At 39.5% G+C, this 24,924-nt stretch overlaps 1 protein-coding gene across 5 annotated transcripts in view; it reads right to left on the bottom strand.

Moving 5' to 3' along the window:
* Positions 1-24,924, bottom strand: part of LOC309716267 (glucocorticoid receptor-like) — a 66,508-nt gene that overhangs the window by 15,850 nt on the left and 25,734 nt on the right. For 4 of the 5 annotated variants that reach the window (XM_082549982.1, XM_082549984.1, XM_082549980.1 and 1 more), the window contains exons 3-6: positions 12,399-12,568; positions 10,078-10,104; positions 6,178-6,294; positions 671-943 (exon numbers count right to left, since the gene is read on the bottom strand). In XM_082549982.1, coding sequence (XP_082406108.1) covers positions 671-943; positions 6,178-6,294; positions 10,078-10,104; positions 12,399-12,568 — 587 coding nt within the window. The remainder of the gene's footprint in view (positions 1-670; positions 944-6,177; positions 6,295-10,077; positions 10,105-12,398; positions 12,569-24,924) is intronic. The other variant, XM_082549981.1, reaches the window with a different exon arrangement.

Here is a 24,924-nt window from a genome sequence, read left to right on the forward strand (position 1 = left end):
TGAAGTGAGATGCATCAAACACTTCCTTATTGGTCACCCTACCATTAAGATGACACCCAGCTGGCTACTGAACTGAGCCACAACTGCACTTTCGCTCGTTATTTGCTTTTTATGACAACACTCAGACAAATAAAGGCTGTGGTCTTAACCAGAAGAGCACTACAGAAGTATGTACTACTGAAACACTCGCAAACTACTCACCAGGTAGTAGTGAAACTGAGAAGTGCAATACAAACCATAATAAGAGAACATGTGCCTTCAAAGTAAAAGTACTGCCTTTTGTGCTATTAGCAATCTACTTGCGACAATGTTTTCGGTATAGTGGCATATGCTTCTTTGTGACCAATTTCATGCTAACCATTGCTGGAAACTCGTCCCCCACTTTTTAAAATAACAACTGGAGGTAGCCACATTGTTGTTGGTCAGTCTATAGGCCTATATGACTAAGGCCTAAGTGGGGACGTACGACTGAGGCAACTTCCTTAACTGGCATCATGTGTTAAAAGAAATAGACAAGTGAAAGTGGATGTAGTTGTTTTTCATCATCGACTTGAGACCCATTAGTTCAATTTTCTAGATGGATTTACCACCAGTGATGGAGTTTGTTTGAGCAAGTCTGTGCATATAAAATAAACCAAAGGGAATCCATGGTAAAGAGCTTTTCTGTTACCTGGTAGTGACTTGGCCCACTTGACTGCAGAGACAACCTGCTGTCCCCCTAGCCTGTTGAGAGTAGACATGAGCCGTGATGAAGTATCTGGCAGTGTGCTGTCATAGCCCGAGTAGATGATCTCTGGTTCTATGGCCTTCAGTATGGACAGCATGGTCGGCACGAGTTGGGGCATGCTCCTGGGTACGACTGGAACAGGCATGTTGCTAATGGTGGGCTCTGATGCCCCAGCCCGGTGCACTTTCATCTTGATCAGCTTTTTGTTTTTCCTTGCTGTGAGGTGAGACATAGCAATAAAAGAGAGGTACAGAAAAAAAAATCAGAAGATGCTTCAATAAAATAAATTGTTCACAAGCATTGTGTTTTCTACAAATGTTTTGTGCAAGGTGCAATCAAAACAATTCAGCAATTCTATGCATAAAAAGCATAAACTCTACCTCATTTTACCTCATTTCAGGCTGACTGGCTAATTTTGACCTTTCAAGTTCCATCTCCTTTCTAGGCACTGCTATTGTTTTTAGATCGCTTTCTGAAAATCCTTCACTGTGCAGCTCAAAGATCAGTTATGACTCCAAGAACAAATGGGTTTTTTTCTTGGAAGAGTGTGCAGTGTCCAAGACTGAACATCAGTTCAAGAGCCAAAAATATTGAGCTCAAATGGTCTCTGCTGTGGTACATGCCCTTTGTGTGCTCAGCTGCAATATGTAATAGGTAGTATTTTTGCCACATAAACACAATTTTTGCCACACCTGCAGTTCTTCTGCAGATGTCCTCACAACTAAAAAATAATGCAAGATAAAGGCTCGTGATTTTGACGAATTGGAGACCCAATGGGTATTGCAGACATACTTCTAGGAACAACAGCATCTCTGGAAGAGATCCAGACATGCACAAGGAGCAAACCCTGGACTGAAGGGTTGCTTCTCCATGGGCTGGGCAATGGAACTAAAATGAAAACTAAAATGAAAACATATACAGTCACTGAAACTAGAACTATAAAAACAATTGAAATAAACTGATCTGACCAAATTCTCTGGCTCTAGAAACACACAGAATACAAAAAAGTTACTTTGTGACATAAAGACAGGCTATTATGTCCTGAAGTGAATAATCAACTCAAAATTAGCTTTCACTGTTTTACTGCACAGTGTAATTAACCTAGAAAAATCAACACTGTAATGCATCCATGTACTGTATAAACACTTCTATATTCCCAGTTAACGTTAATAAGTTATTTAAGTTACACGCTTGCTTCACCCCACCTTACAACATGGATGAAGAAATTTCACTTTGAGTTTTAACAAACCAGTTAAAGATCAGGAGAGTGCCACATGCTGGTCTCTGCCCAGCAAATAGTTACAAAATCACAAAAAGAATTCCATTTATGACGACATATGACTTAACAGTGGATTTTTCTTGTTGTTTTTTTTGTTTTGCAGCTTCTCTCCATCAGTGTGACATCAGTGAAACAACAGATATGGCAAATTGCTGTGTTTTTTGCCCACAACTGTACATTATCTAAGCCTCATTTGAACATTTCCTGCTACTAAATGTACAAAACGTCAGACTTTGAGAGGTTACCATGAAAAAACATGTTTTTCCTACTCTACCTTTTTTAATTTCCTCTCTTGGTGTTTCTATGGCAACTAAGAGCCTTTCTGCTGGGAGTCTGTCTGCTGATGCACTGACTTCCATCAAATCCCTCTCTCTGTCTTTGTTCCTCTCACTCTCTGTGAACCTACCTTCACCCTGTGACCAAAACTGCACTTTTAACATGTAATCTCACTCAACGCTGATTCATACAAACTAGTAACAGCAATTTCATTCCCCTTAGGGAGCATCAAGCAGAAACAGCACAACAAGCAGGTTCTTGGTTATAAAGCTGTTGTTTTGGTTACAACCTGTTGCTTCCCAAAAATGTGAAAGATCATCAGGTAATAGAAGTTTTGGAGGCTTGGACTTAGGAGTGAATTAAGCAGTGATCAGTGTGAACCATATAGAACAATAAAGGCCATATTAGCCATCAGGCCATATTTAATCTATTCTTGTTTTTTTCCTTTGTTCTTCCTTTATTTTTATACTAAACTACTAATCTCATCTGTAATCTAAAATGTTCTTTACATAGTCAGTAATCTGTCATTTAGCTCAATTTTAAAGCTAAAATAAAAGAATGATAGTTTACCTATTTCGGGGGGAAATTTCTGTGCCATTGGATTCATAAAGTGTGCGTGTGTGTGTGTGTGTGTGGGGGGGGGGGGGGGGGGAGGATATGTGTGTATTCACATCGTTTATGTTAATGAGAGTGTGGGGAGTGAGTTGGAGGGTGGGGTGGGCTGCTTTTAACCATGTAAAGCACTTTGTGCTACATTTTTTTTGTATGAAAAGTGCTTTATAAATAAAGATTGGTGCTCAGGAACTTTTACTCGTGCACCATAGAGAGCATCCTGGCAGGAAACATCTTAACCTGGTTCGGGAACAGCACCATGCAGGACAGACGAGCTCTACAGAGGGTTGTGCGGTCAGCTGAGCGCACCATCCGCTCCGAGCTCCCTGACCTGCACTCAATCTACAGCAGGCGGTGCTGGACCAAGGCCAGGAAGATCGTGAAGGACCTCAGCCATCCCAACAACAGACTGTTCTCTCTGTTGAGGTCAGGAAAGCGATTCCGCTCCCTGAAGACCAACACAGAGAGACTGAGGAGGAGCTTCTTCCCGCAGGCGATACGGTCTCTCAATCACACCACCACACAGTACTGACCCACACATATGGTTCTTACACACACACTGGACTTTCTGGACTTTGGTTTTGCACAACACTGGTCACTATATTCTTCATTTCCGGTTAATACTTGTACAGCTGCTGTTATTGTGTATATATTTATTTATATTTAGATTTCTTCATACATTCTTATATAGTTCTATATTGTGTATTGTGTATTTTGTTGTACAGTTATTTTATTTTCAACTTTAATTTATATATTTATCTTTATCTTATTCTTCCCAGTTAAATTTACCCTTCATTCTAATTTGTGTTGTACAGTTATTTCATTTTTAACCTTAATTTATATTTTATTCCTTCCTAGTTAAATTTACCCTTTTTAATTTTTCATATTTATTTCCTATCTTATTCATAGCCTTTCCTTTTTTGTTTTCTTTAGGTCACGAGCAGTTGTCCAAGCATTTCACTACATATCGTACTGTGTATGACTGTGTACGTGACAAATAAAATTTGAATTTGAATTTGATTGATTGATTGATTGATTGATAACAAATTTAAAGTGAAATAAACTACTGTGCAAAAGTTTCAAGCCACTCCAATTTATTTATATCTTGCTAAAAAAATGGGAAATAAGTGCAGCAATTTATTGAAATGTGTGCAAACCTAACTGGAAAACCTGGATTTAAGGCAAAAATAGAGCCAATATATGGTTTAACCACCTTTACTTTTCACCACAGCTTTCTTGTAATTAAAGTACTCTACTAAAGTTATTTGGATACTGACTGCTTTTTTTCCCCTTTCTACCAGGATGATCACACACTGGTTCAATAATGTTGAGGTATGGTGTCATGGTCCTGGGTCGTTGACCCAGCGTTTTGTGTTTATTCTGATTTTGTATTAGTTTAGGGTTGAACCTGAAGTTTGGTGTATATTCAGCCCTACCTGTGTCTGTCCTTGGTGCTCTGTTCATGTCCCCGTGTTGTGTTGTAAATCAGTCTGTGTGTTTCCTGCTTTACTTTGAAGGCTCGTGTCCTAGAGTTCCTGTTTTGTTCTGAAAGTCTGTGTCTGTTGTCATTGTGTTCAGCTTGTCTCCTCCGGTCCTCATGTGTATTAGGTTCAGCTGTTCTTCCCTCCTGTGTGTGATTACCTGATTACCTTGTGTGTGTGTATATTTAGTGGGTGTCGGTCTGTGTTCGTTGTCGGCTCGTCTGCGTTCTATGGTGTTCCGTTCCTGTCTCTGCCCCGCACCCCTTTTGTATGGTCTCAGGTTCGTCATTTAGTTCTCCCAGTTTAGGTTTCTTCAGTTGTTTTGTCATGCCTCACTGCCTGTTTTTGCCACTCCACCACTTGTAAATAAACATCACTCGAATCATCAGTCACTGCCGCATTTTGGGTCCTCCTTTTCCTCCAACACCACACGGCTCACCCCGCCAGCCGTGACATATGGTCTCCTTAGACCAATCCATGAGTGTTTGTGTTTTTCATTTTTTATACGCTTTTATTGTACTGGCAGTGTGCTTGGGATCGTTGCTGCACTAAAAAATTTAGCTGTTGCTAATGAGATGCTTTCCAAATGTATTGCATGGCTAATCAAAATCTGACGCTACTTCTCTGTGTTTACAATTCAATCAATTTTGACAACACTGGCTGAAATGCAGCCCCAAACCATGACAGATCCTCCACTACATTTTACAGATGGCTGTATATGCTCACTGTTGGACCTCTCGTCTGACCTCCTCCATGCATACTGATGATAATTTGAACCAGAATTTTATTCAAATTAGTATCATTCAGTCGATAAGACGTATTGTCAAAGATTTTCTGTTCAGTTCTTGTGTAATTTGGCCTCCGTTTACCTCATTTTCTATGATTTCCATTCCTTATGAATGATTTCATGGCAACCACTCTTTCACTGAGACCACACTGCTAGAATGCGCCTTTCTTATTTGTTGTTACAGCTCTGTATCACTGGCTTCCTTTTACTAAGTAATGTGATTGTTTGTTTTTGCAATCAGAGTTATATGTGCAAGCTCCTTATCCTGATTGGTGTTTCCACTTGGCTCATATTCACTAGATCATCTGGGATTTGGACCAGAGACCTCTTGCAAGAATTATACTGCCTAGACCAGAGTTTCTTTAAATGAACCACTGCAAGTAGAACATGGACATCCAAGGAGAAAGTGTGACACTAAGTGAAATTAATACTTGAAGGGAAAATGAGGTTACTGGTACAATTAATTTCATTAAATGAACCAATTTGGATCAGTTTTTATTAATGATTGATTACAAATTGTGTGGGACATGAACTTTTTTCAGCTTCTGAAGTTGGGGCTTCCCGAAAAACTTTAAGAACCACTTCCCTAAACTAAAGCTGCTCGCACTGAATCACAGCTGCCTCGAATGACAAATTGGCTGCACTTTGAAGCAGCTGTAGGGATTACTGCTGCAGTTTGGCTGTGGCGCTGGTCTAGTCATGGTGGAAGCCAAGATGAAAGAAGAGCAGTCAATATTATAGGCTGAACATAAGCCAAGTGGAAGCACCAATCAGCAACAAGCCCTTGCACATACAGATGAGAGTCCAAGAAAAGAGTAATTCACACTTTAAGAGAAGAACTGCAACATCCACCTTTGTGTGAATGATCCAATCAAAGCCTGCTGGAAATATAACCAGCACAGGTACTTTACTTTACTTCACAATATTGCACATAAGACAAGATAAAGATGCCCAGTTTTTCATTAAAGCATTGAACGTTGGCTGGACTCATTTAAAGATGGGTCTGATCATTTACCTTCCAAGTTCATTCCAGCTTGAAGACATTTTCTGAAGCGGCAGGCTGGACAGTTCTTCCTGCGGATCTTATCAATGATGCAGTCATTTCTCCCTGCACACAGGTAGTTGTGCTGGCCTGTAAATAGAAGAAGGAGAAGAAGGAGGGGGGAAAGAAGACATTAGCTAGCAAAGAATGTTTGAGAAGGATTAGCACGAGCAATATCTATGACCACACTAATCACCTGTTGTACAGTAAGCCTAACAGGCTTGTGGGATCCCTTTGGTGTTAACAGCTTCACTTCCACAACTATGCACTTAGACTAGACAGCAAAATCCACGCCATTGGTCTTTGAGAGTAACGCACAGTCCATATCATTAACATTCCTATTATGGAGCATGCACCAGATTCTAAAACAGGTCCACATTTGATTATAGAGCATGGATACTTTTGATTTCTTAATAATCCTTTGTTACACAAGAAGGAACAATTGATTTGTGACCACAATGAGGAAGTCATGTGGAGTCAATCACCACCTAAACTACTTTTTTTTTTTTTTTTTTTGGGTGGGGGGGGAGGTATTTGCAAGCAATAGTTTGTTGTTAAAGAATTATGAATGCATATATAATTCTATATTTTACAGATGTGCACAGCTAGTCCCTGGTTGCACTGAAACTTCTTACTTGTTTAATGTTTGTAAATTCATTGAAGACATACTAAATGCTTTCATATTGTGGCAGTATGGCTTACGACAGTGCAACTTTGATCCTCATTGCAAGTGTACAGCAGAAGGACAAACATGCCTGAGGATGAATTTGGCATTTCGTACATTAACATTGTCTCTTGAACACTTTCAAGATCACAATCTGCAGCATTTTGTCAATATAATTGTCAGGTCTGTATTTTTTAGCTGTGAAAGGCCTCACTAAATCATTGGGCTGTTGCTCAATATTTTATGGGCTATGCTTGAAGATCTATTTTATGTCTCAGTTATGTAGTCTTGATGCAACAGCGTTTTTGTTCCAGTGCATGTAACACTTATACGACAGGACCTGGAAGCATCACATTAATCACTTTCCTTCTAGGAACAGATATGCTTTTTATTTTTGTGATGACTATTCAGTAGATAACCTATGCTGTGGAATTGGTCATAGTTTAAAGTTTCACTGTGACACTTCTTTGAAATCAAAATGGGATGATTAACTAGAAGTGTCTTTGATTTTCCCCATATGAGTAACTAACCTAACCAAGAATTTTATATGAAGTGTTGGTGGTGTTTACTCTGAAAAACAGACCATGGGCAGTTATTTAGAAAAGTTGCAACTAATTGACATCTGCCAGAGCAAAGGATTCACAATTTTTTTACCACTTCCTTCAGTTACCAGTCACTGTCAACTGAAAGTCAGCACATTTCTACATTTCATTTCCACTGGCTTTACATAGAAGTCTGCTTTTCTCACAGTTGGAATTGTGTCATTGTCTGAAATAAGACTGCTTATACATAGGACACACTATAAAATGCACAAATCACAAATTAGAAGAGTTAAAAAATATATCAGGAATGCAGGCTACTTTTTCGACTTTGTGTTTACTCACTGGATTTGTGCTGCAAAGCACCAAGCGTCAGACTATAGTCTGCTCCAGCTCTGCAACACAAAAACATCCCTCCTCTATCATTTGTGGTGTTCTTGTGAAAAATTGTTTGATAAGTTCATCCAATCTTATCAATCGAATATGTCCGTTCTATGCAATTGAATTTCTACATTGTAGCTTACTATGGTGGGGAACGGTGAAAAGCCTACTTATTAGTCACTCGTGTTATAATAGCATTACTCATCATGGTGTAATGGCTGTTCTACACATTATAACGAGTGGCAAAAGCAGAGGATTCAATAAATAGTCTTTTCATGTTACTGAAACTCATTATAATAGAGGATACAACAAACTCTCCAGAAACCATTCATTTATTTTTTTATAGAGACCCGCTGAAAACCTTCTGCATGATTGCAGAAAAACTCATTGACTGTATACAAAGTCACCAGCGTCAGTATTCCCCCTAGGGTGGAGGATGAACACTGATCTCCTAATCTACCCTGATCTTTAAAATGTAATGTTTTTGATGCTTTTTGACCTAAAGGGCAGTGTGTGACAACTTAAATTTCGTGGGCACTTAAAAAGGAAAGGAACACTATATAAATATGAAGAGAAGCACTATATAAAAAGAATCATATTATTCAATTGACAACATAAAAAAAAAAATAGTACGTGCCTTTGTATACAGCAAAGCTTATCCAGTGCTGTTTTCTTGCACATTTGACACATGTTTCAGGTCATAAAACAAATTTGAATATTAGATAAAGACAAGCAAAGTAAGTATAAAGTAAGTAAGTATAAAATGGTGCTTTTAAATGATGATCTAAGCCTCCCTGTCCCTTTGTGAATAACTAATTGCCCCCTAAACTTAATAACTGGTTGTGCCACCGTTGGCATCAAGAGCTCCAATCAAGTGTTCAACTGTCATTGAGCCTTTTACATTACTGTGGAGGAATTTTGGCCCACTCTTCTTTGTGGAATTGTTTTAATTCAGCCACACTGGAGGGTTTTCAAGCATGAATGACCTGTTTTAAGTTAATGCCAAATCATCTCAATCTGATTGAAATCCAGAGCCTTAACTAGGCTTAATGAAGCTCTGCTAACTCTGATATTCCCTCTCTATTTACAAGTAACTTCTTTACAACAGTAGCATCCTGCTGGTCCACCAGTGGGCAGCTCATACTGTGAAGAATGAGCAGCAGGAAGGGTTTGGTTTGCATTAACAAGGAATGAACATGGCTGAAAATGATCGGTAAACAGTAAAATATGTTCACAGATATGGTTGTACAAACAGGGATGCATACAGAAGCTACAGTGATCTAGGCAGAAGCTGAAAAAGAACTGAAGCTTAAACAGAGTCATTTTCCCCTGCCTGCCAGCACATACACAGAGAAAATTAGCACAAAAAGCAGGGATCAGCGCTGCTATATTGCATATTACAGGTGGCGAAACTAATCCAGATGTCCACATAGAAATCATGATAAACGCGCTACGAAACCCAGTAATAATCATAATATTCCACAATAAAAATTGGTGGTGTGATGACAAGATTGGAGCTGCATGTTGCAGCCGTCGCTGATATCACAGAGAGTCATTGCAAACAATGGCGTAAACAGCCATCTGTAGTGTCAAAAGTGCCAACTGAATCCCACTGGTATTCTCCCTCCCTTATCCTGCCCTAATCTGCTAACAAGGGTCTGGCACGACCCATCAGCAGTGGATGGTGAAGCCCGTAGCTGAGTTTGTAACCAATACTGGCATACAGGGTTAGTGGTTGGCACTGTGAAGTCACAGTCAGGAGGTCCTGAGCTTAAACGTGACCAGTGGAAGGGAATCCACTTTTTGATTCTGTAAAGGTAAACCACCAAATGTTTAGTATTTCATAATTCGCTTTATAATTAACAGAAGGAAAAATGTAACTACAGGGGTGGCAGAGGTTTCATTTCTCATGACAGATCTCAGGAAGTAATGTGGGTTAAGTGCTGAAAAAACAGACCTAACTGGAGACAGCATGTGATTGCGTTTAGATCTATCATCGTAGAGGAAGATAAGATGAGGGGCATTCCAGACAGAAAATGAAGAGTGCAAAAATCATTCACAGGCAATTTATGCTGATTTAAATGACCAAATCAGTACATTTGCATGCATTAACAGATAGCTGGCGGAACAGGCTATGCATGTTTCTAGACAGATTGATCAGTGCTGAAAAAGTACAGGGGACATTGGCAAATCATGAATGCTAAAATTTCCATCATCATCATCATCATCAAAATAATAATCATTATTATTACTATCATTATTACTATTATTAAAAGTGTATTTATTTACCATCTGTGTTTTGTCGTGCTCTCCATCCTTCCCCATAGAGACAATGACCAGAGAAGGAAGAGGGGGAGAGAAAAACAAAAATGACAGGTATGACTTTCTCATTATTACTGTAGGCAGTGAAATTGCACTTCATATCGAATGCTTGGCAGTTACACCAGCACTGCATAACAAATACCGACATGCTGGATAACCGTTAATCATGATCTTAGTATACCACAGAAGTAAATATCGTAGATATCAGGATATAATTCAGGGCATACCAAGGGTTCTTGTTTCCAGTTTCAGTCTATCTGTATCAGTTTGTCTGATACTTTTTTCCTTTTCTATGTTGGAGACTGTGAAATGTTTCTATAATAAATTCCATTAAAAACCGGCCCAGTTAATCCTTAACTGCTGCAGAAGTCAAATAATCCATCTACACCGTGTCCCCAAATATTCAGAGTAATGATTTCCCTAAAGCAAGTCTGATCGCGAGGTATTCTTTCACCAGCAACGCATAGAAATGAAAGAAAAGGACAGGGCTATGTTAACTGATACCTGAAATTAAGTGAGTCATTTCTGTGCATATTCAGTAAGTTTGGGCAATGATAAATTGAAGTTGATGTCTTAGGGTTAGGGTTAGTCGCTAATAATGACTTAAAATACACCTCAGAAAACCCTATCTAAGCAACCTGTAACACATCTGCAGAGGCAGCTTGTAGAAAGAAAGGGAATGGAAAGAGAGCAGAAGAGAAGCTCAGGGATGAATGCATGACAGTAAAAGCATTTAATGCAAAATACGGTTTGTCAAATGCATTCTTGCCCGTCCCTCCAAAGCATTCTGACACACAAACCATTTAGAGATAAATATGCACATTGAAGTACATATGTAGCTAACCTTTTCTTACTTGTTTGTGCACATATTAAATAGGTCTATGTAACCACTGTGATTCAACAAAAATATAATCAAATAAAATCAAATACCTTGCCTGTACCCCATTAGAAGATACGCTCACTAGACATTTCATTAGGTACACCTGCTCAACTGCTTGTTAACACAGATATGTACACAGAAAGCTGCATGGCAGCAACTGGCTGGTCTGAGTATTCTGAGCTGAGATTTTCCCACAGAACCATCTCTGGGGGCTACAGAAAATGGTCCAATAAAGAGAAAACATCTAATGAGTGGCAAGTGTCTAGAATGCCCTGGCATTCTCTGGGTATTTTTTCCAGAGGTCAGAGGAATGGCCACCGTGCTTTGAGCTGCTAGGAAACCAACAATAACTTGTTCCAATCAAGATATGGTGAAGAGTATCTCCGAACGCACAGCATGTCAAACTCTGATGCAGATGAACTACAGCAGCAGAAGAACCCACAAGGTCCCACTCCTGCCAGCTAAGAATGGGAAACTAAAGCTACAAATTCACATGGACTCAACAAAATTGGACAACTGAAAACATTTGAAAACAACAGGGTCAGAATTTAGTGTAAACAACATGAAAGCATGGATCCCTTCTGTCTTGTATAAAAGCGGTCAGGCTGGTGGTGGTGTTGCAACAGTGTGGGGGATACTTTCTTGGCACATTTTTGGTCCCTTCACACCAACTGAGCATTGCTTAAACGCCTCAGCCTCACAAAGCTTGAATAATCCCAAGCACATTGGCCTGTGGTGGAACCGGAGAGTCTTATCAGCCAACAAATCTGCAGCGATTGTGTGATGCTAACAGGTCATGTACTGAAATCTCTGAGGAATGGTTCCAGCACCTTTCTGAATCGATGCCATGAACAATTAGGGCAAAGGGGGTCTAAACCAGTATGGTAAGGTGTACCTAATAAATTGGCTAGAGAGCGTGGCCACTTTATTGGAAAGCTGGAAAAGAAAATGGAAAGATGATATTTCTGGATTACGGCCTTTCCTCTGCACGCTTTTGTTTTGTTGGTAATCAAAACCAGTTGTAAGCAGTCCCTGCTTTGGGGCATAACAAACAAGAAGGGGAATAAAAGAGGTGGAGAAATACAACTAATGTACTAAACCCACAAACAATTGAAGAAATAAGATCTCACCCTGCACTCTACTATTCAACTGTGACCCTGAACTTGGAGAAATCATTAAATTTTCTTCTTCAGGACAGAGCAGAGATGTGCAGAAGCATCAAGAGCTGTAGTGTAACGGGAGAAAACTTGTAATAAATACTAGCAATTTAGTGCATATGTATATAAGCATATGTAATTTAAACATCCATAGTACCATCATTCAAAGTAAAACTGAATTTCCAGCATTAATGAGGAGTGTGCCGTGTCTGAGTGATTGAGGCAGTGGGTGCAGATTGCGGGAGACCAACCTTCAACGGCTCTCTTGAAGAAAACCTTGCAGCTGCCACATGTTACAACCCCGTAATGGCATCCAGAGGCCTCATCTGAGCACACCAAACAGATCTTATGAGTCTGCCCGCTGGTCTTGGATTGGGCAGGTACCACAGAGCTGCTGATCTCTCCTTCTCTGGGTGATGAACTGTAATATGTAGAGAGAGGAAAGAGGGGGAAAACATGTGTCAAGAATGCTGATTTGCAGCATGGAAATGTCATGTGTAGGGTGACTCATTCACACCACCTTTGAATGAGCCCAAATTTAGTCATGCAATTTTCTGTAAACGGATCCCAAATATACACAGTATTACAGAGACAGAACAAAGAACCGACTCAAATCTTAGGGTGATAAAAAAAAAATGCATCCCTCATCGGAATTCAAACCCTCATAGTGTTTGCAGTGTTTTCCCCAGGTTGACACAACGCAATGATGAGCCAGATGTCTTTTCATTAATGAATGCTTAAAGTGAAAAACAAATCAACTCTAAGCCAAATCCAATGAAGCCTATCACTAACAGCTTCTCTGTGCTGTATCTAGGCTCTAAATCTCAGTCCAATCTTCTAAGTGTGTTACGATACAAAGTAAAGAATTTTATACTTCTTGTGTAATCACACACAGTCATACACGTTGTTATTTCCAACTGAGAGATTTACATACATGAAGTGCACTGTGAGGCTTAACTAGTCACTAAGACCAACTTGACAGCTGCACTGCAAGTTAAGTGGCAGGATGCAAACCAAGAATACATTACGTCTGCTGTGTTCGACTGACACTGCCGTGTAATCCATCACAGGAATTTGACCGCATTAAAGGACTTAAATCTTTCCCCTGTTGTTTGTTTTGGTAGCACACTAGTTGGAATGTATATGGGGATTATGTAATAGGATTAGCTTGCTAAGCCTGACAATGACTTTGCGTTAGGTCCACAGATATCTTGGCTCCAGTGCTGATACAACATCACTTCTCAACTAAGGCTTCAAGTGTTTTGCTGTCCATTTTCTCCACATGTTCAATCAGAACTGGAAAGTACAGTGGATTACATTAACTGGAACTCTGAATCCACCTCACAGATCAGCAGCACTGCTATCTAAAAAAGCATGACCCAAATTCACAGGGCCTAGTTTCTGATGGTCACTGGAAAGACGACACTTGCTTATGTAAATTGGACCGCAACCAAGGGGAGTAGCGTTGATGGATCTTGGAAGACACCTTAAGCTAAGATGTCTATTCATATCTATGGTGAGCTAGTCAAGATGACTCCAACGCAGCCAAGTTCGAATGGTATCTGGATTCGGAATGCAGTCCCAGCTAAACTTCTGATCCCCATCTGAGCAAAGTATGCAATCACAAAACACAGAATACTTTTTCCACAAGTACTGTTCCATTGCACCACAAAAATAAATGCACCTCTGTTAAATATGCATACCTCAATTTCAGACCTAGTTTTCTGCATCACTATAACCTCAGAGGCTAAGTATGGTTCATCAAACCCACAAATTGAAACTATTAGGAGTTTCAGCTGGAAGTACAGTAATCTGCTTCAATAGTCTAATCAAATTTGGCACATATAGGTTACGTGCAGACAATGTATATACAAAACAGTCCTTTTCCCCTTATTGTTCAGTTGATCCTGTACATAGTCCATATATTAGGACACACCAGTGATCCTGATGCAAGATGGGATTACTTATAAGGATTTTTATAACAACTGAATGACTGCTAATTTTAATTACATGATATGTCAGTTAAAAGGCTATTGTCATTACATAGCCAAAATATGCTAGTGTGTGTGCTACATTTGGATCCTTCCTTAACACAAGGGATCTGGCAGAGTTTTACACAAATATACTGATGGGCGATTATTTTTCATTTCTGCTACAGTCGTGTTTTCAAAGGGCTCGATGCGGTCCTTTCACAGGACTTTTTAAATGAGTTGTTTTAACAATGAGGATCATACCAAAAACAAACATCTATGCTATTTGTTCATCATCAACCTGGCAAACAACTCCACTTGTGGTGTCACAGCTTTTCAAATCTGAAGTCATTAGGTAAATCATTTCCAGCATGAGCAACTGAGCCATAATCGTAAGGAAACAAACACAGAATACCTCATTATGACAGGTATTGCATAATATTGTAAATTAAGTCTATAAAATTTGCTTTTGCAAATGTGGAATTTCCCCAACACGCCCATTTGGGATGCTACAATGAAAATTCAAGCAGACCTTAAAAGAGTTAAAAGCCCAAGCATTTCAGTGGACATAAAACCCTTTATTTCTTTTTTTTTCCCGAGAGGTTTGAATATGAGTGTGAATGGTTTGTCTGTCTCTCTGTGTTAGCCCTGAAGCAGACTAGCAACCTGTCCAGGGTGTACCCTGCCTCTCATCCTATGGTCGTTGCTTCTAAGGATAAACGGAAGAGTATAGACTGATGGAAATCAAATCAACTTTCAATGTGTTTAAACTTTATTTGCCACACTGGAACTCTGTGAATGTTGGCAAATGCTCCTGCTATGTGCTCATCTTTCTGGTGCTCTCATTACTCGTCTACTTAAAGGAGCAACTGACGAAACTGTGGACACTTATTATGGGGCAGAGCTTGAGCTGTAAATATCTGGACTTCTAGGAGACCACAAAAAAGTGGCCAGTGAAGTGGGAGACCACCTGTGACCAATCATCCGATTTAAACAAATGTAAACACAGAAGTTTAGAAAGACTGACAAATGCAGGCACCTCATCCTCTGCAGCTGAAGTGGAGGCAATGTGTCTGTTTAGATTTTCAGCCATCTAGCTCACAATTGTAGTTGATCTTATTAAAACTGAAGAAGTCTCTTGCACTGGCAAATAATACAGCTAGCTTTCATGTTCCCTGTTTGTCATGAAAATGTGACAAAATATCAACTGCTTGGGAAGAAGAGGGCAGTAGACATATGGACACATTTTGTATTTGATATCACTGAAAAGAAGATGCTTTGAAAACCATATGGAGCAACCCTCATGACCAACTTTTACACTTTTTATTTTGGGTCAACTGAATAAATCTCATATTGAGTCTACTATAATGTTATAATATTTAATCAACTTAAGCTAGATTAAAAATAAAAGAATTTAGATGCCAAAATTATGGCTAAGACTAAAACAAAATATCCTGTCAAAATTAACACAACTGCAATGTAGAGTAGCTATATGTTTAAAAAAATTATCTTATCACTTCTTTTATTCTCATTTTTAATGTTTAAAAGTTCAGTAAACAACAACAACAAAATGTCACATGCTACAAATTTCTGTTCTGGTCTGTTACGGCATGACTCAACTGCTGGTAATGTAAAATGACCACAGGGTGGTGTTTGGATTAAAGATTTATAACCCCCCACCCCTACTTGCGAGCCATTTCATATGCTCCTCCCACTGCTGAGACATCATGTGTGGCTCTGAGCCATGTAGCACAGAGTCAAGCCTCATTAGGAATGCATACTGGGCTAGAACACAGCAGACGTGCACACAGTCGATCGTTCTCTGATGCACACACTCACACGGGCAACAGGGTTTGTATGTACTGACAAACAAGCCAACTCTGCACAGTGATTAAGACACAAAGTGCCAAATGTACACATGCAGAAAAGAGAAGTGTATTAACCCACCTACATACGCATTAACCAATACTTTCCAGTGGGGGGGTTTGAGGAAAAGGCACGAATAAACACAAAAAGCAGGTTGCAGTTCATGGCCCTTTGCTGCTCTTTCATCACCCAAACTGCCTTTGGAACGTGTGTGTGTGTGTGTATTTGTGATTTACTGCACGGACTTTGCTGCATCAGTCTAGAACCTGGTCTTAAAAGGCAAATGAAGGAAAGTAAAGGCTGGGCCATGATGACAGTGACTTCCCACACCCTTTTACTTCTACCTACAAACATCGCTTTCGCTGCGTGCGTTTGTGTTTGAACACATGCTAAGAAAGAGTATGTGTCTAAAAATAGCATATGGTGTTCATTGTAAACTACATTCCATTAAAATGGATCCTGATTTATAACTAATTGCAGTAACGTGTTGTTTAATGGACACCAGTAAAAATTATGTGATATAGCAGTAGAAGACATAGAGCAGCATGGACAACAGTCTTAAATAAATAAATTGCCCGTAGCAACCATGGAGAGACTGCGTGAACTGAGCTGACCTGATCTGTCACTGGGGAATCATATAGCAGTAACTACAGTGGGAACTGATATACAGTAAGCCTAGTTTTTCCATTCAGATCAAAGCTTTTTTAGGCTAATGTGTGGGAGCAGAAAGTATGAGGTGCCCATGGGAGGGATGTAGAAAATAAGAGCATTCACAGTGTTGGATCCTGACGCATACCGAAAGTGACTGTAGCTGCTCCATTTGATAAAACGTCAACATTTTTATGTGGAATTTTTAACTGACAAGCAAAAAATAAAAAGCTGTTTGGACACTGATTTATGATTTTAACTGAGATTTGCAGGTTTATTTTAGATATATTTGATTGTAAATATGTAATTTTTATGAATGATATTTGCAAAACAAAACAAAACAACAAATGCTGCAAATAATTCTTGACACATAGCACAAGTTTCAAATTTGAAATCTGTTGTGTAACAAAAGCCCTGGGTTTTGAAAAGAAAGGAAGTCTGACAGTTTCATATAAGATGGCACAGGAAAAGTAGCCTGCGTCCCTGCTCTAGCAAATATTAGTCAGTGTAGTAAAATATAAAAACAATAAGTCTGTTCTCCATTTTTTAAGCCATTGTGTAATTTTACCGTTTTACTGTACTCTTCCTTTGTTGCCTCTTGCTACTCTCACTTCCTCACTCTCTTCACATCCGTCTCTCTCTTCCTCTCTCTTCCTTTCTCACTGCTCACCCCCCTCACTCTACCTCATTTCCCAAGTTATATAATATTCGCATTACGGCCGCTGGGGCGGACGCCCTCCAACCCCACCCCAGCCCGGCCTCTCAGCCAATCCAGATTCACTACTTGCAGGGAGTATGGAGGAGGTCAGGCGAGTCATGGGATTATCCAACTCACCTACCCGGGAACGGGAATACATGGCGTACGTGTGTGTGTGTTTTCAGTTTGTGTTGCTAATAGGAACCTGTGTGGGTTTGTTGATCTGGTCTTCAAATTACTTAAGCAGAGCCTTTGGTTGCCAGAGAGGAGCGGGGTTATAAAGCTACCCTTGTTTCAAAAATTGTCATGTGATTGTGTCATGGCTCCCTCTTTTTGTCTCCCTTCTTCCTCTTGCTAAACAACACTCACCCACCAACTCTGCCATCCTCGCATGTGAATGTCTAAATCTCCTACGCACGGCTGTCATTTCAATCATCATTTCATAGCATCAGTCACTTCTTCCCCAACCTAAAACTTGAACATTTGTTCGCGACTATCCTCACAAAGTATTTTCAAAGTGTCTTCGAAGCAAACATCAAACAGATGTGAGACTCAATAGAAAAAAATGAAAGCATGACGGTTTCTTCAAATGTTGCATTTATACCTCCCTGAAAAAGTCTTTGTGCCATGCAGCCTGTAAGAAGGAAAGTGTACGGCACTCAAATCTGTTGCTGGCATCCCTTCTCACCTTCATGCAAGGAGTGCTGAACTATAGTCCGCTCAATTTGGTAATACTAGAAAATGCGTAAATATCAAGCGTAAATTATGTCTCAACTACTATGACATGAACATAACTTCAAAAAAACCTACTCAACAAATTGTCCACCAGCTCTTTTTGAGGATGGTTTTAAAATGAAGTTCAAAAAGATAGGAAGATAAGTGAAAGCACAAATAAGTACCTCAGCCTAACAGTTTGACTTCCTCTCACACGTAGCAACAGTTTGTGCCATGCTATTGCTACTGCGTCTTCTCCTTCTCCTTCCCTCAATGCTGCTATTCTCAAATATACACCAGACACAGATGCCCACAAAGAATTATTAGCAAAGTGGACACAAAGACATCTCATTAGCACTCATTTCCACTGTGGCAGGCAGTGAACTGGGGAATTTTTAGAACTAAATGAGTTACTTCAATCTGTTCTGTCGCCTCTTTTCATCAGGAATTAGTGGAATTTATTCCTTCAACTTGCACTGTGTAGTCAGGGTTGCTCAGTGGTGAAGTAAACACAATGCAAAGCGCTGCACAGCAATCATCTTAATGTTATGATTAAGCATAACATTACATTAGGAAGTAGTTCTTTTACAAGAACAAGAATTACAAGAGAAGATAATTAAAGCAGTGAATGACCTGATTCAGAGCTGCTGCAAAATAGTTTAGCTTTAAAGGTTTTTCTCTCTCAGTAGCTTCGTGTTTTGGATTTTCTAAGGCTTTGGGGATTTATGATATGCTGTTGTGTTGTGAAAACAAATAACTAGACTATTTAAAAACTGTTTATAGGGAATATTCAACATTATACCTACACTTTATTAGGAAGACCTGTCCAGCTGCCCCGATGCCTGTTCAGCCAATCACATGGCAGCAATCTATTGCATTCATGCATGTAGTAACGGTCAGGATGACCTAAAGTTCAAAACAAGTTTCGCAATGAGGATTAAAGGTGATTTCAGTGGCATGGTTGTTGATGCCAGATGGGCTAGTCTGAGTATTTAAGAAACTGCCGAATCTGCTGGGATTTTCCCACACAGCTATCTCTAGAGTTTACTGAGAATGGTCCATCTAAGATAAAATATTCAGTGGGCGGCAGTTTATTGGGGCAAAAATGTCCTGTTGATGCCAGAGGAGAATAGCTAGACTGACTTGAGCTGATAGGAATGCAATAGTTATTTAAATAACCACTTTTTGCAACCAAGGTGTGCAGAAGAGCATCTCTGAAAGCTTCATCAAACCTTGAAGCAGATGGGCTAGAGCAGCAGAAAGCCACAAAAGTACCATTCCAGTCAGGTAAGAACAAGGAACTGAGTCTATAATTCACAGAGGCTTAACAAAATTGAACGACAAAGATTAGAAAAATGTTGCCTGGCCTGATGAGTCTCAGTTTCTGCTGCCACATTTTGTTTGTTTGAATTGCGAGGTGAGAAATTGGCTTAAAAATATGAAAGCATGGATCCTTCCTGCCTTGTATTACTAGCTGAGACTGCTGCTAGTGGTGTAATGGTATGGGGGGACGTTTTCTTGGCACACTTTGGGTCCCTTAGTACCAACTGAGCATTGTTTACACCACCACACCGCAGCCTGACCACGTGTGTCCCTTTACGACCACAGTGTACCCATCTTACAATGGCTACAGGATAATGCACCATGTCACAAATCTCAAATAATCTTAAACTGGTTTCTTGATGACAATGAGTTCACTGCACTCAAAAGACCTTCGTAGTCACTAGATCCCAATCTAGCAGTGCACCTTTGGGATGTGGTAGAACAGGAAATTCACATCATGAATGTGCACCTGACAAGTCTGCAGCAACTGTGTGATACTATCATGTCAATATGGGTCTGTCCAGCACTTTGTTGAAGCAATGCCACGAAGAATTAAAGCAGTTCTGAGCATGAACGAGGAACCCACTAACAATGTGTAACTAATATAAAGACCTGTGAGTGTATAATGACATTAGCAGCTTACATGCTTTAATATTTTAGGGGAAAAAGATATAAACAACAACCAAAAATAAAAAACAAAAACAAAGAAGAGATGGGGTGGGTAGGGTAGAGTAGGACAGTTGGTTGTAGAAGGGATAATACTTATTTAAGTATTAAAGGGCTAATAATATTTAACAACTTGTTTATTTGGGCGACCGGGGCGCTGGGGGTTGGGAAGCGCATTTGTAACCTTGTAACCGGAAGGTCACCGGTTTGATCCCCGGGCCCTCTGTCCTGGTCATTGTGTCCTTGGGCAAGACACTTTACCCTACCGCCTACTGGTGTTGACCAGAGGGGCCGATGGCGCGATATGGCAGCCTTGCTTCTGTCAGTCTGCCCCAGGGAAGCTGTGGCTACAACTGTAGCTTTCCTCCACCAGTGTGTGAATGTGAGAGTGAATGAATAGTGGCATTGTAAAGCGCTTTGGGTGCCTTGAAAAGCGCTATATAAATCCAATCCATTATTATTAACATATTTAGATTAATTGAGTTGATTTTGAGACACTGTAGGCCAGTATTCCATTTGTAATGTGAACTCTTATAAGGGCATTTCTTTCCTTGTTTCTGCTAATCCCCCATCGCAGCAATTAATCCCTGCTATTCTTTTCACCATTTCTCTTGTACCGATACTTTATCATTTACAGTAATGATGTTGAGCATGTCATTACTAAGATCCAGACAGACAGACAGATGGCAGAGAACGTGCAGCATCACCAAAACTACCCTGCAGGAGTCTCGTCTCTGTGCCCCACTTCAGTTACACAGTCAGCAAAGACAAGCGCATGTGCGTAGGCAGACGAAGCCAGGAAGGAACAAATCAAAGCTACAGTAAGAGTCAAACTGCAAAGTGTGTTAACAGTAAGGCCCTTCTCCACTTTGATGTACAAGATAATCTGCAGAACAGAGGAGAGCAGTTAACCAAGAGACAAAACTTCTACTGTTTCTCTCTGAGAAGGGCATGGTTTAGGCTAGATGAGGTCACGTGCTAAATCCCTGGAGAGAAGTTATGCTGTATTGGAATGTGGAGCTTTACAGGAAATTGGGCCACATGGTGTCGACCACAGGGAGCAAAATGAAGGGCAATGGCACAATCTTGCAAGTTTATTCCAGTGTGAGATACAGATGATCTACTTTTTCAGACCAGTAGCATGTTACATTTTTATAAGTATATACAGTGTATAATAAAATACAGTGTGCCATTTGAATACAACAGGCAGCTTTTAATAGATGAATACAATAAAGCCCAGGAGCAGCTAAACAATTACATTTAAAAACGAAAAGTTAATCATTTGCTATTTAACATATACAACTGTGAAAGAATGGAATATTTCAAGTACAACCACTCACGTGTCACCTTTTTTTCCTACAACCCTGTTCTACTTTAGTACATTTCAAAATATTATACACTTCTTTACAAAGCAGTCTAAATTGATTCTGCAAAACACCTTAAAAAGAACTTGTCATCACTGATTAAAAACCACAAATAGTCAGTTTGTTGCTAATTTGTTATTTAAAGGAGACAAAAATGTCAAAATTTAAATAAAACAGATTTTCTAGTCATCACATCTAAAATCGTCTCGCTTTTACCGATACCACAAAGCCAAACACTGTGCTCTAAAACCTCACAGTGGAACAAATGCTCAACATTTTTTTCCATCACATCTTTGACCAAAAGCTGATTAATAAAATAAAGAAGATGACAGGATAATTCTAACACCAGTGCAATAAATCCTGTGTGCTGCGCAGCCTTATCACAATACAAGCGTGTGTGTGTGTGTGTGTGTGCAGAGAACCTCCAATTGCTCCCTGCAGATTCGATTTACCGCTGACACATTGTGTGTCTTAAATCAGATAGATGGCCAAGGCCTCAGGGTGCACAGCATTTCCCCTTGTCCTCTTATGTAATTAGCCTTCATTTAGGATTTTAATGCTTCGGCCTCAGAAGAAAGTCTCCTCTCTCCTTTCATGCACTTTTTCCTCTTTCTCTCTCACAACAGCATTTTGACAGGAAAGACACTTTTCCTCTCAGCAACTCATGACTAATTACCATAAATGTCATCATTACCACTATTTTTAACATTATGTCAGAAATATTGTACTGCTGACTAAAAAGTACTGAAAGGGTGACAGAAAGTATTTCCTTATCATGCTGCTTTTCGTTTTACAACATATGCAATGTTAAGCAAGAAGCAGTTACCTAACAGAATATTTATGCTAAATAAATATTTATCATGGCATAAACATGTAAAGGACTGTACAGAGACGTGAACATCCAACTGTTTAAGAGAACTGGAAAAAATGATAATGCTGGGATAAGAAGCCCAAAACGTGCTTTCTCAGTATATAACATTGCTTTTTTATTATGAAGAAAGAATCAGTGAAGTAAGCAGGAGATTAAAACATATTCCAAGATGACAACGCCAGGATTCATCAGACTCACACTGAGAAAGAGTGGTTCAGGGAGCATGAGACATCATTTTCTTTCTGTCTTTGTTTGCCCAATATGTTATTAAAAAAAACACAATACTAAACAGAGACAAAGAACTGGAAAGAAACAAGAAAGGAAACAAAAGAAAAAGAAAAAAATACAGATTAGTATATTTCATATTTCATTAAGGTTAGTATGTGTGTGTGTTGCATGTCGAAGAACTTGCAATTTTGTGGCTACGCGAGGCTTTATTCAATAAAATAATAATAAAAGAAGAAGAGATAAAGGCAAACATAAATGAATGAATGGAAAAGATGCCTCTGCAGTGTAGTAGTTCACACATTTGCTTGTCAAGTAAAAGATTGCTGATTTGGTTTCAGCCAGAGAAACAAAACCCCTGGCATCTGGTGTAGAAATCTCCCAGATCATCTATGCAGAACTATCTGCTGCAGTGACCCCTTGTTACAAGGAAGTAACTGAAAGTAACCTTCTTCATGTGTAATTATAGTACAGAACATGTAAATAATAATAAGGAAATGTACTGGAGCTGGAAAACTACATGGCAAAGCTTAGAGCTTTGGACACCGGGGATAGATCAGGACAAAACTTTTCAGAAGCACACTCATGGTGATTCAGGAGGGGTGTCAATACTGGCCAGGTCACAAGTGTTTTCTTTACTTCACACATGGCCTGGCAACCACAGAGTCCAGACCTTAACCCACTGTGAATCTCTAGGATGTGATGGAGAAGGCTTTATGCAGCAGTCTGACTCTCCCATCATCAATACAAGATTTCAAAGACAAATGAATTCCACTCTGCAACACTGCGTAAGAATAGAAGCAACCATAACCTTAGCATCAAAAGTAAAAGTGGCCCAATGAAATACTAGACTGTGAGACTTATTTTTGTAAATGCAGGAGAAGCTGAAACGCCGGTATCACCTCAGTGTCTGTCCTGACACGCCGCATGAAAAAAGGTTAATGTTTCTGAAGTCATAGACAGAGATGGCAGTAAGAATACTGACTGACTCGTCTTTGATTTCTATATCATTACCTGCTAACAAGCAAAAAGTGCTGAGAGTGACAATTTAAAGGAAGCACGGCAGGGAAAGTGATCATTTTCCCTGACGTTTATCTTGGCTGAGATTATTTAGGTTCACCAGCCTGTTGGTTAACTTTATTATCATTTAGATCAATTTCTGAGGTCTGAGGGGGAAAAAAAGGAAACATGCATGCAGTCTTACTAGAGGCCAGGCCAGAGAAAATGTCTCCAGCTACATTGGAAGCATTAGCAGAGAAGAGTGATGATGGCTTTGGCTGACTAATAGAGGGTTACATTTACATACGCCCACCCCTGTCTGCAAAAAGATTAATGAAGTTGGTAGATGCAAATTGAAATCTGTCGATGTACAGTGAGAAAACTATGGGAGCACAGAAGCAGGGCAGTAAGAGTTTGCTTGCACGGGGGGGGGGGGGGGGAGACAACGACACGGGAACTGGTTTCAGGAACCGACACTAAATAAAAAGAACCCAATGCAATCACTCTGTCAAACTAGTTTCCTCTGACAAAGAGCTTTGACAAAGTGTTTATTGCACCATGAAATGATAATCAGTCATCAACAGTACAGAAGAAAAAAAAAGAAGAATTATAATTAAAATTTTTTGCTATTCTGATACAGAGCCTAGAACTCTCTTAAAAGCTAATAAGGGGTTTATGATTTACCCACATGATTTCTTTCTAACACTGAAACGTATCCCGCATTATCAGCAGACCACTGGAAAGTGGAAGGCTGATGTGATCTGATACACATCAGATGACAGTTTATTCCTTAATTCAAAATAATTCTGCTGGAAAATACAGTTAGAAGATTAAGTGATAAGTCTACTTAAGAACCTGTCAGTCAGTCTGCTTTGGTCTGCAGCCTGCAACTGCAGAGTGGAAAACTTGTTTTCATGTAGTTGTGCTTCCTTTCTGTTTGCTTTACAGTTAAAAAGAAACAGCAGTTCTACAAAGTCTAAAATGATTACTTTAAACAGTACATTAAGTTGCGTAGAGCGCCACTGGACTGTTAGTAAGCAAGCACACATATAGCTCATAGCTTCATCATAAATGTTTAACTCTTGAGCATTATGTGCAAGATTTGCAAAGGGAAAAAAATAATTATTGTAAAAAAGTAGGAGGTTTGTTTCATCAGTCGTACTCAGGAGACCCTTATTAAATAACATGTTGATTTTACAGACAAGCTAAAATTTTCCCCCCAGTTCTCAAAAGTATTGACATTACATGTCACAAGTTACTGCCTGTCATGTTTACTCATGAATTTATCAGTCTTTTTATCTGTAGTAAACTAATTTCAAGCTGACACTAATATAGGTTAGGACAATCTAACCCGCTTAAACCTAAGAAGAGGAGAAACAAAACAACGGAGCAAAATATCTTTTAAGAAAAGTCGCTAATGGAGGCCAGAAATGT

The sequence above is a fragment of the Aulonocara stuartgranti genome, assembly GCF_965226115.1.
Source record: "Aulonocara stuartgranti genome assembly, chromosome: 10".
NCBI classification, from domain to species: Eukaryota; Metazoa; Chordata; class Actinopteri; order Cichliformes; family Cichlidae; genus Aulonocara; species Aulonocara stuartgranti.